The following is a 14033-nucleotide window of genomic DNA, read 5'->3' on the forward strand; positions in this document are numbered from 1 at the left end:
CTGTCAGATTGAATGTTTTTTTGGCATGACCTTTAGTAATTTTTGAACAAATTGAGTGCCAGAAATTTGAAAAAACGTTGCAAAAAAAAAAATTCGCAAAAACATTGAAACTCTTCTATATAGTCCCTGTAAAAACCCGCCCAAACATTTCACCTAAACAAGTCAGCAAAAAAAAACTTTGCCACTCTATTTCACCAAATTTTTCTGCCAAGAATTAGCCAAGCTAGAGGCAGGGCTCACCTAGTATAGAAGAAAACCAACACATATAGACTAGAGAAAAAAAATGGATGGTTGTAGAATGAAAAACAGAAAAAGAAAATAGAACCAAAAAACCAAGAAGAGATAAATAAAGGAACAATCGAAGTAATGGATCACTCGACATAAAGGACGGGAACCATCGAGTAAAAACATCACCCACTTCATGGTCTTCTTTGTCATGCTAAAATTGCTACTAGCAAAGAAACAAAGGACTGTACAACCAAGACTACACAGTTGAGACATGGACCCATCGTCAACTTCACATCCCAGCCAACCAAAACCGCATTGAACAAGAAACCCAATGAACTACTGGCATAAGAAGCTTCGAAGAAAGACAGTCTTTTCGTTGTGCTAATTTGAAAACACATATTCGTTGCCAATTAAACGTAAGCGTGATGTATTCCATTGCCAAACAAGGAGACATTTTGCATTAGTGATATTTTCTTTTTAATCCATTAGTGAGATATATTGTACTCCTAGTATAGAAGGAATACGTAGGAAAACAAAAAACAAAATAGAAATAAAAAACATAAAAAGATACAAAAGGGAATGGTCGAAGTAATGATCACTCGACATAGAGGACAGGAACCATCGAGGCAAAACATCACCCACTTGACTTCATAGTCTTCTTCGTCATGTCAAAATTGCTACTAGCAAAGAAACGAAGGACTGAACAACCAAGAATACACACCATGATCCCTCTCACATCCCAGCAAACAAAAACCGCATAGGTCAAGACAACCGAATGACCTACTATTGTAACAAGCTTCATAGAAAGCATGTGGTCTATTATTAAATAGTGTTTTAGTTGTGCTAATGTGAAAACATATATTCATTGCGAATTAAACATAAGTGTGTTGTATTCCATCGCCAAACATTAGCGAGGTTTTTTTTCATCCATTATTTTGATATATTGTACTACTAGTATAGAAGGAAAACCAACACATATAGACTAGAGAAAAAAATGGATGGTTGTAGAAGGAAGAATAGAAAAGGAAAAAAAAGGACCAGATAAAGAAAATAGAACAAAAAACCATAAATAGATACAAAAAGGAACGATTGAAGTAATTGATCACTCGACATAGAGGACGAGAACCATCGAGGCAAAACATCACCCACTTCATGGACTTCTTGTCATGTCAAAATTGCCACTAGCAAAGGAAGAAAGGACTGTATGACCAAGACTACACACTTGAGATGCTGACCCATGATCTGTCTCACATCCCAGCCAACCAAAACCACATTGGACAAGACAACCCAATGACCTACTAGTGTAACAAGATTCGAAGGAAGAAATGTGGTCTATTATTGAACAATGTTTTCGTTGTGCTAATTTGGAAACATGTTCATTGCAAATTAAACGTAAGCGTGATGTATTCCATCGTCGAACAAGGAGACATTTTGCATTAGCAATATTTTCTTTTTGATTCGTTAGTGGGATATATTGTACTACTAGTACTAGTATAGAAGGAGAATCAACACATATAGAGTAGAGAGAAAAATGGATGGTTGTAGAAGAAAAAGAAAAAGGAAAACAAAGAAATGAAATTGAAACGAAAAAACCATAAAGAGATACAAAGAGGAGTGATCGAAGTAATGGATCACTCGACATAGAGGATGAGAACCATCGAGGAAAAACATCACCCACTTCATGGTCTTCTTCGTCGTGTCAACTTTGCTACTAGCAAAGAAACAAAGGACTGTACGCCCAAGACCACACACTTGAGACACATACCCATGACCCGTCTCACATCCCAGCCAACCAAAAACCGCATTGGACAAGACAACCAAATGCCCTACTACTGCAAGAAGCTTCAAAGAAAGACATATGTCTATTATTGAACAATGTTTTCGTTGTGCTAATTTAAAACATGTTTGTTGTGAATTATACGTAAGCGTGATGCATTCCATCGCCAAACAAGGAAACATTTTGCATTAGCGAGATTTTCTTTTTGATCCGTCAGTGGGATATATTGTACTACTAGTACTAGTATAGAAGGAGAACCAACACATAGAGAAAAGAATGGATGGTTGTAGAAGAAAAACAAAAAGAAAAACAGAAAAGCAAATAGAAACAAAAAAACACAAAGAGATACAAAAAGGAACGATCGAAGTAATGGGTCACTCGACATAGAGGACGGGAACCATCCAGGCGAAACATCACCACACTTCATGGTCTTCTTTGTCGTGTCAAACTTGTTATTAGCAAAGAAAAAAAGGACTATACGCCCAAAACTAGACACTTGAGACCCAGACCCATGATCTGCCTCACATCCCAGCCAACCAAAACAGCATCGGACAAGACAACTCATTGCCCTACTAGTGTAAGAAGCTTCGAAGAAAGACATCTGGTCTAATATTGAATAGTATTTTCGATGTGCTAATTTAAAACCGTATTCATTGTGAATTAAACGTAGGCGTGATGTATTCCATCGCCGAACAAGGAGACATTTTGCATTAGCGAGGTTTTCGTTTTGATCTGTCACTGGGATATATTTTTCTACTAGTACCAGTATAGATGGAGAACCAACACATATAGACTAGAGAAAAACCGGATGGTTGTAGAAGGAAAAAGAAAAAAAAAGGAAAACATAATGGAAAATTATACTTCATCATTTTGAGTATCTCACTATAAGAATAGGTGGAACTAAGTTCCCTTGTCCAAGGCCGAACTATTTCCCATTAGTGAGATTATTTTGAGGGATCCATTAGTGAGATATATTGTACTAATATAGAATAAAAATTAATAATGGAAAAAAATGATTGTAGAAAGAAAACAGAATGGAGAATGGAAAAGGAAAGTAGAACCAAATAAACATTAAGAAATAAGGAAAAAATATAGCTTGTAGAAGGATAACAAAAAGGGAAATAGAAGATGAAAATAAAACTCACGTACAAGAAAATGTCGAGAAAGCATGTCACGTGAATGACATAATGAATCAAGGAACAACCAAATCTAGGCAAAACAAGACATGCATGGGTGGGCCCACACACTCAACCACATGCTTATATGGATGGGCTCGCCACCTCTCTCCCCATCCGCCCTACATGACTCATGACACAACTTATCCTGGCTTTCAAGTTTCCAATCACCTTTCAGGGAAAAAAAAAGGTGGAATTAATGCCAGACGTGGGAAACAATCGGAACAACGAGTCACTCGTCATAGATGACGTGAACCATCGAGCCAAAACACCACCCGCATTATGATCTTCTTCGTCGTGTCAACATTGCAACTAACAAAGAAAGAAATGAACGTACTATGAAGACGACACATTTGACACGAGAAGCGGACCCACGATCCGTCTCGCCTTCCGACCAATCAAAACCGCATCGGACAAGACAACCCGATGGACCTTTTTGGCATAAGTAAATATGAAAAAAGACATGTAGCCGTCTGATGAAAAGTCTAGTTTTGGAATCATGTATTTGTTGAGAATTAAACATATAAGAGTAGGCGGGGACTTGAGTTCCATCGTCGAAGGTTGAACAAGGAGACATTTATTTTCTTGAGGGGTCTATTAGTGTATTATAAATATAGAGGGAAAAATACATATGTGCACTAGGAAAAAGATGCTTGTAGAGGGGAAACATATATAAAAAGGGAAACAAAAGTAGGAGATGAAAACAAAGAAATAAAGCAGTGAGAAGTTGTAAAGAAGGAAGGAAACAAGAATGGAAAGGGGTTGTGGGAGCAAAGCGTGTCCACGAACGAGACAAGGAAGGAAGGAAGGAAGGAAGCCAACCCTAGGCCATGGCGGACCCACGCCACGCGCCTATATAGCCTCCCGTCCTCGCAGGGCCTCTCTCCCCCATCACTCGCCGCGTAGCCTCTCCCACTCCCCCCTGCTCCCTCCCCTCCCCACAAACAAATCCCTCTCGCGCGCGCCGCTGCCGCCGCCACGCACGCACGCACGCACGCGATCGTCTCGCCACGACCATGAGCCTCACGGCGGCGGCTGTGGCCGTGGGCCCGCCCGCGTTCGCCGTCGGGGCCGCGCCGGCCGCGGAGATGGAGATGGGCCCCGAGCTGGCGCCGCCGGAGCCGAGCCGCGGCGTGGGCCGCGTCGGGGAGGACGGCGGCGTGGAGCCGGAGCGGCGGGCGTCGCGGTTCCGGCGGATCTGCGTCTACTGCGGCAGCGCCAAGGGGCGCAAGGCCAGCTACCAGGACGCCGCCGTCGAGCTCGGCAAGGAGATGGTAACTAACCTTGCCTAGCCCCGCCTTGTCCACATCTTGCCCCGTTCGCCGCCGTCCCGCTCTCGGCTCTCGGCTCGGCTCGACTCTGTCCGTCGCGGCCTGCGAGGTTCGGGTTCTTTGATTGTTTTCCTCTTGGCGCTCGCGGGGAGGAGAGAAAAAGGGGCCTCCTTTTCCCGTCGATCTCTCCCGATTTGGTTGGTCGACTTCGGTTGGGGCCGATCGATCCATGTGGAGGCGCACGATCGACGGGATCCTCCGCGCTGGAGGTCATGGGATTGGGGTGCTGCCCGCTCGCAAGGTAGGTGGGCTGGGCGTACTGCCGCGGTCATGGGGAGCCGCACCATTCCTGCATGATCGATCATACGGCGAGCGAGTGTGGGTGCAAGAAGCGGACGAGAACCATGCCGTTCATGGAGTAGTCATCATGGAGGAGGAGCGCGCCGTCCGGCTCGCCGTCGCCGGCCGGCGGCCATTAATTTCACTTGCTGTTAAATTTCCCCTTGGCGTTATGGCATCCATCCACCATCATTGCCATGAGTGACCTCACTTGCTTGCCCAAATGCCCAAACGAAACCTGCCATGATTGCTTGCTTGCATGCACATCAAAGTTCAATTCAATTGGATTCAATGCCACCACCTGACCTGCTTCTCTGCTGTGAACAACATGTAACTATAATACATGTTCCTGACTGCTCCGTTGTGTGTGTGTGTGTGTGCAGGTGGAGAGGGGCATAGACCTGGTCTACGGGGGCGGCTCCATCGGCCTCATGGGCCTCGTCTCCCACGCCGTCCACGCCGGCGGCCGCCATGTCATCGGGTGAGCACTCCTCCCATCCCACCATTAACCACCCCCCATCGCACCATCACTATCGACCTCTGCCCGCATTGTCTCCCCGCCCACACGCACCTACACACGCTGTACCTCTTCTTTCCCCGCTCGGTGCATACACTGCCTTTATGGCGTACTGGCCTTCTTGCTCGGTCTGGGTGCTTTGCTCCTGCCCCCAGACCCTGACCCAGCAGCTCAGCTCAGCTCCCACCTGCCCCAAAAATGGCAGCCTTGTGGAAGCTTTGTGCAGCAGAAGGGTGCAGCTGGGCTCCATTGCACTGCGCATGCCAGTTGCGTTGGGGCAAAGCCATGCCGGTCGCGTCGCGTTTCACAGGAATGGAAGCTCCTTTTCCAATCCTTTTCGAAAGGGCAGTTGCTTCCATGCCCTCAATGGCCATGGGGTGGGGAGCTGGGGGCTGGGGCCTCACTGCCCTGCCCAGCTGCAAGATGCAGCTGGGTGACTGGTACTGTAGTATCACATTATTGCCACCTTTAAGTTCATACTGCTTTTTACTACGTAGATCAGAAGTATTACTTGTGCAGTGGCTATATTATATATTTATATTATGCATTGTCCAGTTCTTGAAAGGCCTAGCTGTGGATGTGTATGTGTAGATAGATAGCTGTGCCTCTAGTAGGCCTTGCTCAGTTTCTTTAGCTTTACATGGGGAAAGTAAGATCAACCTTTTGCTCTGGTAGTCGTACTACTGCTTGTTTGACTGCTTTGGACTGGTGGAATTAATGTGGCTCTCATTTGGTCCCCTTTCTTTTTCTTTTTTTTTTTCTGCCAGGATCATCCCAAGATCACTCATGCCCAGAGAGGTGAGTCAAAGGCTGCAACCTCTATTTTGTTGCCATTGCATGCTGTGGTCTACTCTCCACTTCTGAACCTTGACTGGGTGTGCAAGCTAGTAGCTGCCAGGATATTTATTGTTCAGCTTCAGCATGATGAATGATGATGCATCACCATATATTTGTGAATCTAATGTAGTTTGATTTTCTTCTTACTGTAGCTTGATTATATTAAGTTGTTCCTTTTTGGCAAAGAAGACATATTAAAAGTGCTATTAATACAGCTATAAGTAACTATATATGGAGTACTAACTTGCACTCTTCTTAGGCAGATATTTGTGTTTATTATATGGATTAGCAATTAGTTTCCACCTTTACTGGTTGTAAAGAGGCCTTATCAATCTCACAATCTGTATATGTTGTGATGACTGTCTTTATCCTGCTTTTCAATATACTACTACTACTACTTAGTCTAGCCTTGATTAATTTGCCAGTTAAGATCTTTATTCCTGGAAATTTTAATTAGATATACTAGTCAATTTTATACTTTGTGTTATTCCTGGAAAGTTTCCGAATGCTTGGTTCCTTACAATCCCTGATTCTTGCTCCTGTAGGTAACTGGGGATCCTGTAGGGGAAGTTAGAGCTGTTTCTGGCATGCACGAGAGGAAGGCCGAAATGGCTCGGTTTGCTGATGCTTTTATTGCCTTACCAGGTAAAAATTCAATAGCCCGCTCCAATTCTTCTACAATCGAGAAAATCTGGAATAAATCGATTAATACTGTGCTGTAGAGTTTGACAATTCAGTTAATTTGACAGGCGGCTATGGAACCTTGGAGGAGTTGCTTGAAGTGATCACGTGGGCACAACTAGGAATACATAAGAAGCCGGTAAGAACTAGCTTCTATTCTTTGTGCTTTTCATACAAAAATCATACAACCCCAATCATCTGGGGATGATGTGCTTGTCTGCATATGTTTTGTCAACCCACACTATTTTAGTAGCTAGGTATGAACGCGTTCTTTGTTTATCATAATGTCGATCGTTAGGGCCGTTGTGATCTGATCCTACCACCTTTGTTCACATGTGGCTACTAAATAATTTCACCCTCATGGCAACAAATTATTGTAAAGACTTTAATCAAAGGAGCTATCAGCATCACCTCGAAGGCATGAGATCTGCATTCCTGACTTTAATATTCGCTCCTCTAATAGGATAATCCTGCACACTTTATGAATATTCCCATACAGCTATCAAAGCAATGTTCTGGGATGTAAAAAAGGCATGATGTGTCATATGTAGAAGAAACCTGTATTGCTGTCTCGCTGTTGAATAATTGCTTAGCAATATAAAATGCTGAATGTTTGAGGGGATAAACACAACAGTCAGTTCTACATTTATCTTATGTCCCTCCCGTCGCTATTATTAGATCTTCAGGCCTGCCAATTTTGCTATTTAGATGTCTGTTGATATCAGATACGATTCTGTGGGTGAGAGTGGATCATTCAGTAATCAACACTGTCGAATCATGCATTGCATTCTTCTGTCACTACTTGTACTTATTCCTGGTATATGTCTTTCCCGCAATCGCGTATCAGGTCGGTCTGCTGAACGTCGACGGATTCTACGACCCACTGCTGTCGTTCATTGACGTGGCCGTCAACGAAGGCTTCATCACCCAGGAGGCGAGGCAGATCATCATCTCGGCCCCAACAGCCAAGGAGCTAGTGATGAAGCTGGAGGTCAGACCCAAACTCTACTATTTATCAGTTTTTACCACCCCAACTCTGAAACTGGAGCTTCCTTGTGAAGTCTTTATACAGTCTGCTTGCTTGTATGATAGACTTGTCGATAACCTAAACCCTTAACAACATCCATGTACCTTCTGCAGGAGTACGTCCCCGAGTATGAGGTCGGCCTGGTCTGGGATGACCAGAACCAGATGCCAAGCAACAGCCTGGTCCCGGAGCCGCTGGAGACACCCGCGATCACTTCATCCTAATCGATGTGCCTCGCCTACATCTCAGTTAGGGTTCTAACAACAGTGTCGAGATAGCGGCGCCACATATATTTATTCTCTCCTAGATAAGTCCTAGCCAACTGAAGGGCGACGAGGGGGCACATTATAGCATGTGTGCTTGTTTTGGTAGCGTCGATCGACCGATCTCTTGTGTCACCGCTGATGATTGTTTTGGGTGGCATGATTATATTAAATTAACTAGTGAGTAGTAGCTTACTAGCTTCCAACTTGTATGGATGGTTGAATGGGTCACGGTTGGATAGGCAAAGCATGCAGCTAAGCCTCTGAATTGATCCTGCTGTGATCCTGGAACAAGGGTTGACTATATAAATAGCAGCACATATAGTTTATCAACAAGGTCCCTCGTGCTGCATTATGTTAATCCTTCCTGTTTCCAGTGCATTGCCTCTTGTTTCTTGTTAACTGTCAAGCTGTCTATCAAAGGCATCAAAGAGATAACCATTCTATTCTACTCAACTTTTATTGATCAAATCATATAAAATCTTTAGATAATCTTTTTTGATGATTTTAGTCATGGCGTCTTCAGTGGTGCTACTTAAAATTCCTCTTTTTAGTTGACTTTAAAAGATGTTATTTGAAATTTAAAATTGCCTTTTTTTAGAAACTGAAATTTAAAATTCTTCATCTTTGGCTGGAAGGCTCAAACCAGAAAACCAGATTGAGCACACAACTTCCTGTTTCCAGTGCATTGCCTCTTGTTTCTTGTTAACTGTCAAGCTGTCTATCAAAGGCATGAAAGAGATAACTATTCTACTCAACTTTTATTGATCAAATCATATAACTTCTTTAGAGATTTTTTTTTGATGATTTTGGTAATGGCGTCTTCAGTGGTGCTATTTAAAATTGCTCTTTTTAGTCGACTTTCAAAGATGTTATTTGAAATTTAAAATTACCTTTTTTTATAGACAATCTTCATCTTTGGCTGGGAGGCTCAAACCAGAAACCAGATTGAGCACACATGGGCCAGGCCATGTTATAAGCTCGCAAGCAGTCTAAAAAAACAAACAAAAAGCTCACGAGCAGGCCCAGCCCAACTATGATCCTTGACCCTTTCGGCCTGATTTCTTTGATGCCTAGTGATTCGTTTCTGTAAACAACAAACTATTTGTACCCTACAAAGCCCACTCTTTTCCTCCCCTGTATTTGCAAACGAACTTTTTTTTTGAACTTTATTTGCAACCGAACTTTTGTATGGAATTGACCTTATTTGCATGCTGGTGTCTTATATAAAGAATTTTAAATTCCTATGAACTTTTGTATTGGAATTGACCTTATTTGAGAGAGTATTTTAGTCGTGAACCTGAGGTCTTATATATTCATAGCGTCTAAAAATCTTTTTATGTTGCAGGGTGAAAGAAATTTATTCCTCAGTAATAGGCTTGCAATCGAGAGGCTGAACCTCCTCAATACATGGTGGTCCTAATTGTAGCCATACCTTAGTGCTACGTTCAGTGCAACTGTACGACGCAAACCAATCTGCTACCTTATTTTGTTCACGTTTAAGCTTCATAGGAATAAATCATCTCTCTTGCCATCAAAAACTGAATCTTAAACATGATATGACCATAAGCTGACCTCAATAAACCCCCGGACTATATATAGTTGCACATATAGTTTATCAACAAGGTCTCATGCCCGTCTTCCTCGTGTTGCATTCTGTTAATCCTTCATTTCTCTAGTGCATTGCCTCTTGATTCTTGTTACTGTTACTGTTATCTCTATCATAGGCATCACAGAGATAAGAATTCTACTCAACTATAATAGTGATGAAACATCATTAGAGATTTTTTTTGATGATTTTGGTCATGGCTTCTTCAGTGGTGCTATTTGAAAGTGCTCCTTTTAGTCCACTTTCAAAGATGTTATTTGAAATTTAAAATCTCCTATTTACTCGCTCCAGGATCTGCATCTCTGGCCGTGACACTCAAACCAGTAGCCAGATTGAGCACACATGGGCCCCATCTTATAATCTCTCTGAGCAGTCTTGGAAAAACAAACAAAGCTCGTCAGGAGGCCCAGCCCAACTGGGCTCCTTCTGTTTCTTTAAACAACGACAGCCACTCTTTTTACCCTGAAAACCCACTCTTTTCTCCCCTTCTAGATGCGAATGAACTTCTGTACGGAATTCATGTAATTAAAATTCTGTTTGGAATTGACCTAATTTCCATGCCAATGTTTTTATTTTTATTTTTTAGTGGAGAACCTATGGTCTTATATGTCATAGAGTTCAGCAATCACAGTGTCAAAAATTTATTACCGCACCCCTCTTTTGCCAAGCAATGTGCCGCTTCATCAGAAAGCATGCTATAAGATGAAACTCATGGGCACTAGCACCCATGGTTTATTGATATAGGAGAAGCATCCCTTGTGAGAAACCAGAAATTCATCCCCGACGTGGCTCGAACCCTGGTTGCTGGAGACGCCACTGCGCTCCTTTGCCACTAGGCTACAGCCTGCTATAAGAGTGTTAATGTTATATTGTTATTGAGTTGGAGAAGAGAGAAGAGAAGAGTGAAGAGAAACAGACTACAAATTAAGAGCCAGTTTGCAGCACAAACAGCAAGAAACTTTGTCAATTACTCCCTCCGTAATCTAATATAAGAGCGTTTAGAATACTAAAGTAGTGATCTAAACGCTCTTATATTAGTTTACAGAGGGAGTAGATGGCTATGGATGACGACATGCATGCCAATTAGATGTAGCCAACAAATGGCTATATTAACATCCTTGCTCTTAACAGATCGCCGTGCCCATTGTAACTTGAACCCCTCTCACTGGATCTTACCAACTCCTTAACTTCCTCGATAAGCAGACCATATGACGACCTGTTTATTTCCTCCTTCGTCAGGCTCCTAGTAATACATTGATTATCAGTCTTCTACAGAACCATAGAAGGTCCCATCTTGACTGCCAGCTGAGAATGGCACAAGACAAAATGGCACACTCCAGCCATGAAGCGCCCTTGGTGATAACAAAGGATCACACCGCCTCCTTCGTAGGATATTTTGGAGCCAATGTTAATGACAAATCCGAAGCGCTGTATATTTTGAAGCGAAGAGAGTGTAATAAACAATCGGGCGTGCTCTCTAAGAATAATCTCTTAAGGTAAATCTGCCGGCCACATGGAAAATTAATCTATCAGAAGGTTTAGTGGTATACGCCAACGCTTCCAAAAGGAAAATTTATTTTTAACATGCTCGGTGTACCTCATAGTTTATGTCCTTCAAAACGAGATACTCACATAACTTATTTTTTTTACCACGTTGGATGTACATCACATATTCACAATTTATATCCTTCCAAAATGAGATACTCCCGATAACTTAAAAACAAAACCAGAAGAATAATCTATCTCTCAAACCATTTATCGGAACGCAACAGGTAGACCCATTCACTTCATTTGTCGACAATATTTTAAAAAGTATACTAGCTAGTAAGAAAGCACCACACATAAATTGTCTATTATTATTATTATTGTCTATTATTATTATTATTATTATTATTATTATTATTAAAGTACATCTATTGGAACAATCTCTACTGATTTTAATTCCCATTTTATGCGATCAATACAATAAGTTGTAACATAGAAAAACTGTTACATTTTGTCTAATGAACTGAAAAAAACAGAAAAAAAACACACCAATGACCCTTATCGAGTAGTCAAATCAAGTTACTTAAGAACAATGTGCCTTGAAACTAACAAAAAAGTGGCAAGTTGACTTAATTCCACCGTACGACATGAGCACCACTACAAGACGTAATATTAGAGAAAATGATCAATAGTTTGTGACTAGTATAGGAGAATATTGGTACATAATAGCATTAAGTGCTTCCAGGTAAGTCCCTCATCCAGGATGGGGCATATGTGCAAGCCACTAGCATATGGGCAGATATGTGTGCCGTCTTGCCTAAATATTGAATCTTGGACCTATTTAAATGGTATGCTACTATTTTATTGGACCAACAGAACAAGGCGATTTCTATGTAAGGATGAAATCCAAGGCCCTCATAATGAGGACAGTTGTTGTCGGATTTTCGAGGCCAGTCTGCAGTGTCAATCATGTTTTTATCGTCAGAGTTCCATTCAAAATCAACTTTCAATAGGGCTTCGTTGTTACCGTCTCCGAGTTTAAGGCTAGCGACATTTTTCGACAACCGCTTATCCATTTGACGACGCGATTGTAAGATCCATGGTCCATCTTCAACATGCACTCTTGAATATTTTGTCACCGCTGGCTGAAGATTGGTTTCATTCTTCAGCACCCATTCCATCCGGCTGCAAGATTCGTCAAGGAACCAAATTTCACATTTGGATATTCCATGATTCAATGCACAATATACCCCTTTCACTGACTTTCCTAGACGAGTTACTCCTTTGTTTCCTCTCGGAAATCTAATTACTTGGTATCCGTCACCAGATAAGTTTATTCTGCAGAAGTAAAAAAAAAACCCTTTGAAAACTTATAAACCCACACAAGATTTGTAAGAAAAGCCAAATGAGATTATGAAGGGTGGATGGGGGAGCGAGTACAAATACCTCAAAATGAAACCATATATGCGAGGCACATAGAGTGCTCCTTGCCAATAGGCTCAGTGGAACAAATACAAGGGAGCTGTTTCCATATCGGCAACCGTCCCGGCGGCATCCCCTTGTCGCACAAAAGAAAATGGCATCTCCTTCCAGCACATACTTTTTGACGAGAAGACGCGGATGATGTACGAAGGTGGTGGCCATTCGGCCTGTGGTAAGTGGTACGTGATCCGAAGTAGTATCATGGATGAATAACACTTTGTAATGCGGTGACACCGTGGGATCATACACGATGTAGCGGTTGCCACGGTGGCATGCGCAGCCGCCATACGGCGGCAGCGAGAACGTGCACGGTATAGGTGGCAACGGGGCCCACTGCCGCGTGGCGGGGTTGACCACATGACCATGCAGCAAGATGACGCCATTGCAGCTGTTGTACATGGGGCTGTGATCGAGGTATCCGAGACGGCCGGTGATGTCGCGCACCGTCGTGCGGCGAGCGAAGAGCCTCGGGGCCTCGGTGTCCGTCGTCCAGTAGATTATTCCGTCGAGCGAGAGCGGGAGCAGGTCGGCGCGTAGGAGGCGGTGATCGTCGGCGATGACGTGCCAGGCCTTGCAGACGCAGCGGGAGGCGGCGGAGGATGCTCACCAGCAGGTCCCCGCACAGAGAGTCCATGTGGATCCTCTATCTATCTGTTGGCAAGATCCGGTCGATGGGCCGGTGGCGGTCGAGGACGAGGAGGAGGTGTTGAGATGTTGGTGCGAGATTAGGGCTTTGCCATCGATCGACTTTTTCTAGTTATAGTCCCAGACTCGTACACGTTTGCGTGCCACGTGGAACAGAACAAAACGGAACTTCTTATGAATGAACTGAAATCGAACACACGCACGGAAGTGTGTTCTACTCCATAAAGTTTCATCGGTAAAACTCGTTTCAGTAACTACGGTTACATGCATGCATGCAAGCTGGCCAATTCATCACAGGGCGAAACATGCAACGTGCAAGTGCAAATGGTCCTAAGAAAGCAGCATAACTAACTAACCGAATTGAGTTGGGGCTTGGGCAACACATCCCGGAAACACCAACACAAATACGTATAGGCACTCTTTTTTGCCGGGAAGATACGTATAGGAAAAATTGAGAAAAGTGACTTTCACGGATATAAGAGTATTATCTAATTAATTCTTCACACTCCCCTAAAAAACTAATTCTTCACACATGCGTGGGGGGTTGTTTAGGGCACATCTAGATATGCTATAGTTATTGCACATCTAAGTGACACAATCAAGTATAGAAAGGAAAAGAAAAAGGCAAAAGAAAATCCCACACGAATCTCCGCATAAGATCAATGCCATAGGATTTAGATGTGCAATACTTATGACA

General features: G+C 42.9%; 1 protein-coding gene across 1 annotated transcript; it reads left to right on the forward strand.

Moving 5' to 3' along the window:
• Positions 1–4087: 4087 nt before the first annotated feature.
• Positions 4088–8448, forward strand: LOC119294907 (cytokinin riboside 5'-monophosphate phosphoribohydrolase LOG-like). Its single transcript, XM_037573198.1, has 7 exons — positions 4088–4454; positions 5174–5271; positions 6075–6105; positions 6690–6789; positions 6894–6964; positions 7673–7816; positions 7966–8448. Exons 1-7 carry the CDS (start codon positions 4197–4199, stop codon positions 8074–8076), a joined length of 813 nt encoding a protein of 270 aa, XP_037429095.1. The 5' UTR covers positions 4088–4196; the 3' UTR covers positions 8077–8448.
• Positions 8449–14033: the final 5585 nt, after the last annotated feature.

Source organism: Triticum dicoccoides, chromosome 1A (assembly GCF_002162155.2).
Source record: "Triticum dicoccoides isolate Atlit2015 ecotype Zavitan chromosome 1A, WEW_v2.0, whole genome shotgun sequence".
In the NCBI taxonomy this organism is placed as follows: domain Eukaryota; kingdom Viridiplantae; phylum Streptophyta; class Magnoliopsida; order Poales; family Poaceae; genus Triticum; species Triticum dicoccoides.

Bases quoted from the DNA above. Each gene is read 5' to 3' on its own strand.
- LOC119294907 (XM_037573198.1), top strand. From the start codon at position 4,197: ATGAGCCTCACGGCGGCGGCTGTGGCCGTGGGCCCGCCCGCGTTCGCC. The intron at 5,272-6,074 runs GTGAGCACTCCT...TTTTTCTGCCAG, and splicing joins GGCGGCCGCCATGTCATCGG to GATCATCCCAAGATCACTCA. The intron at 6,965-7,672 runs GTAAGAACTAGC...ATCGCGTATCAG, and splicing joins TAGGAATACATAAGAAGCCG to GTCGGTCTGCTGAACGTCGA.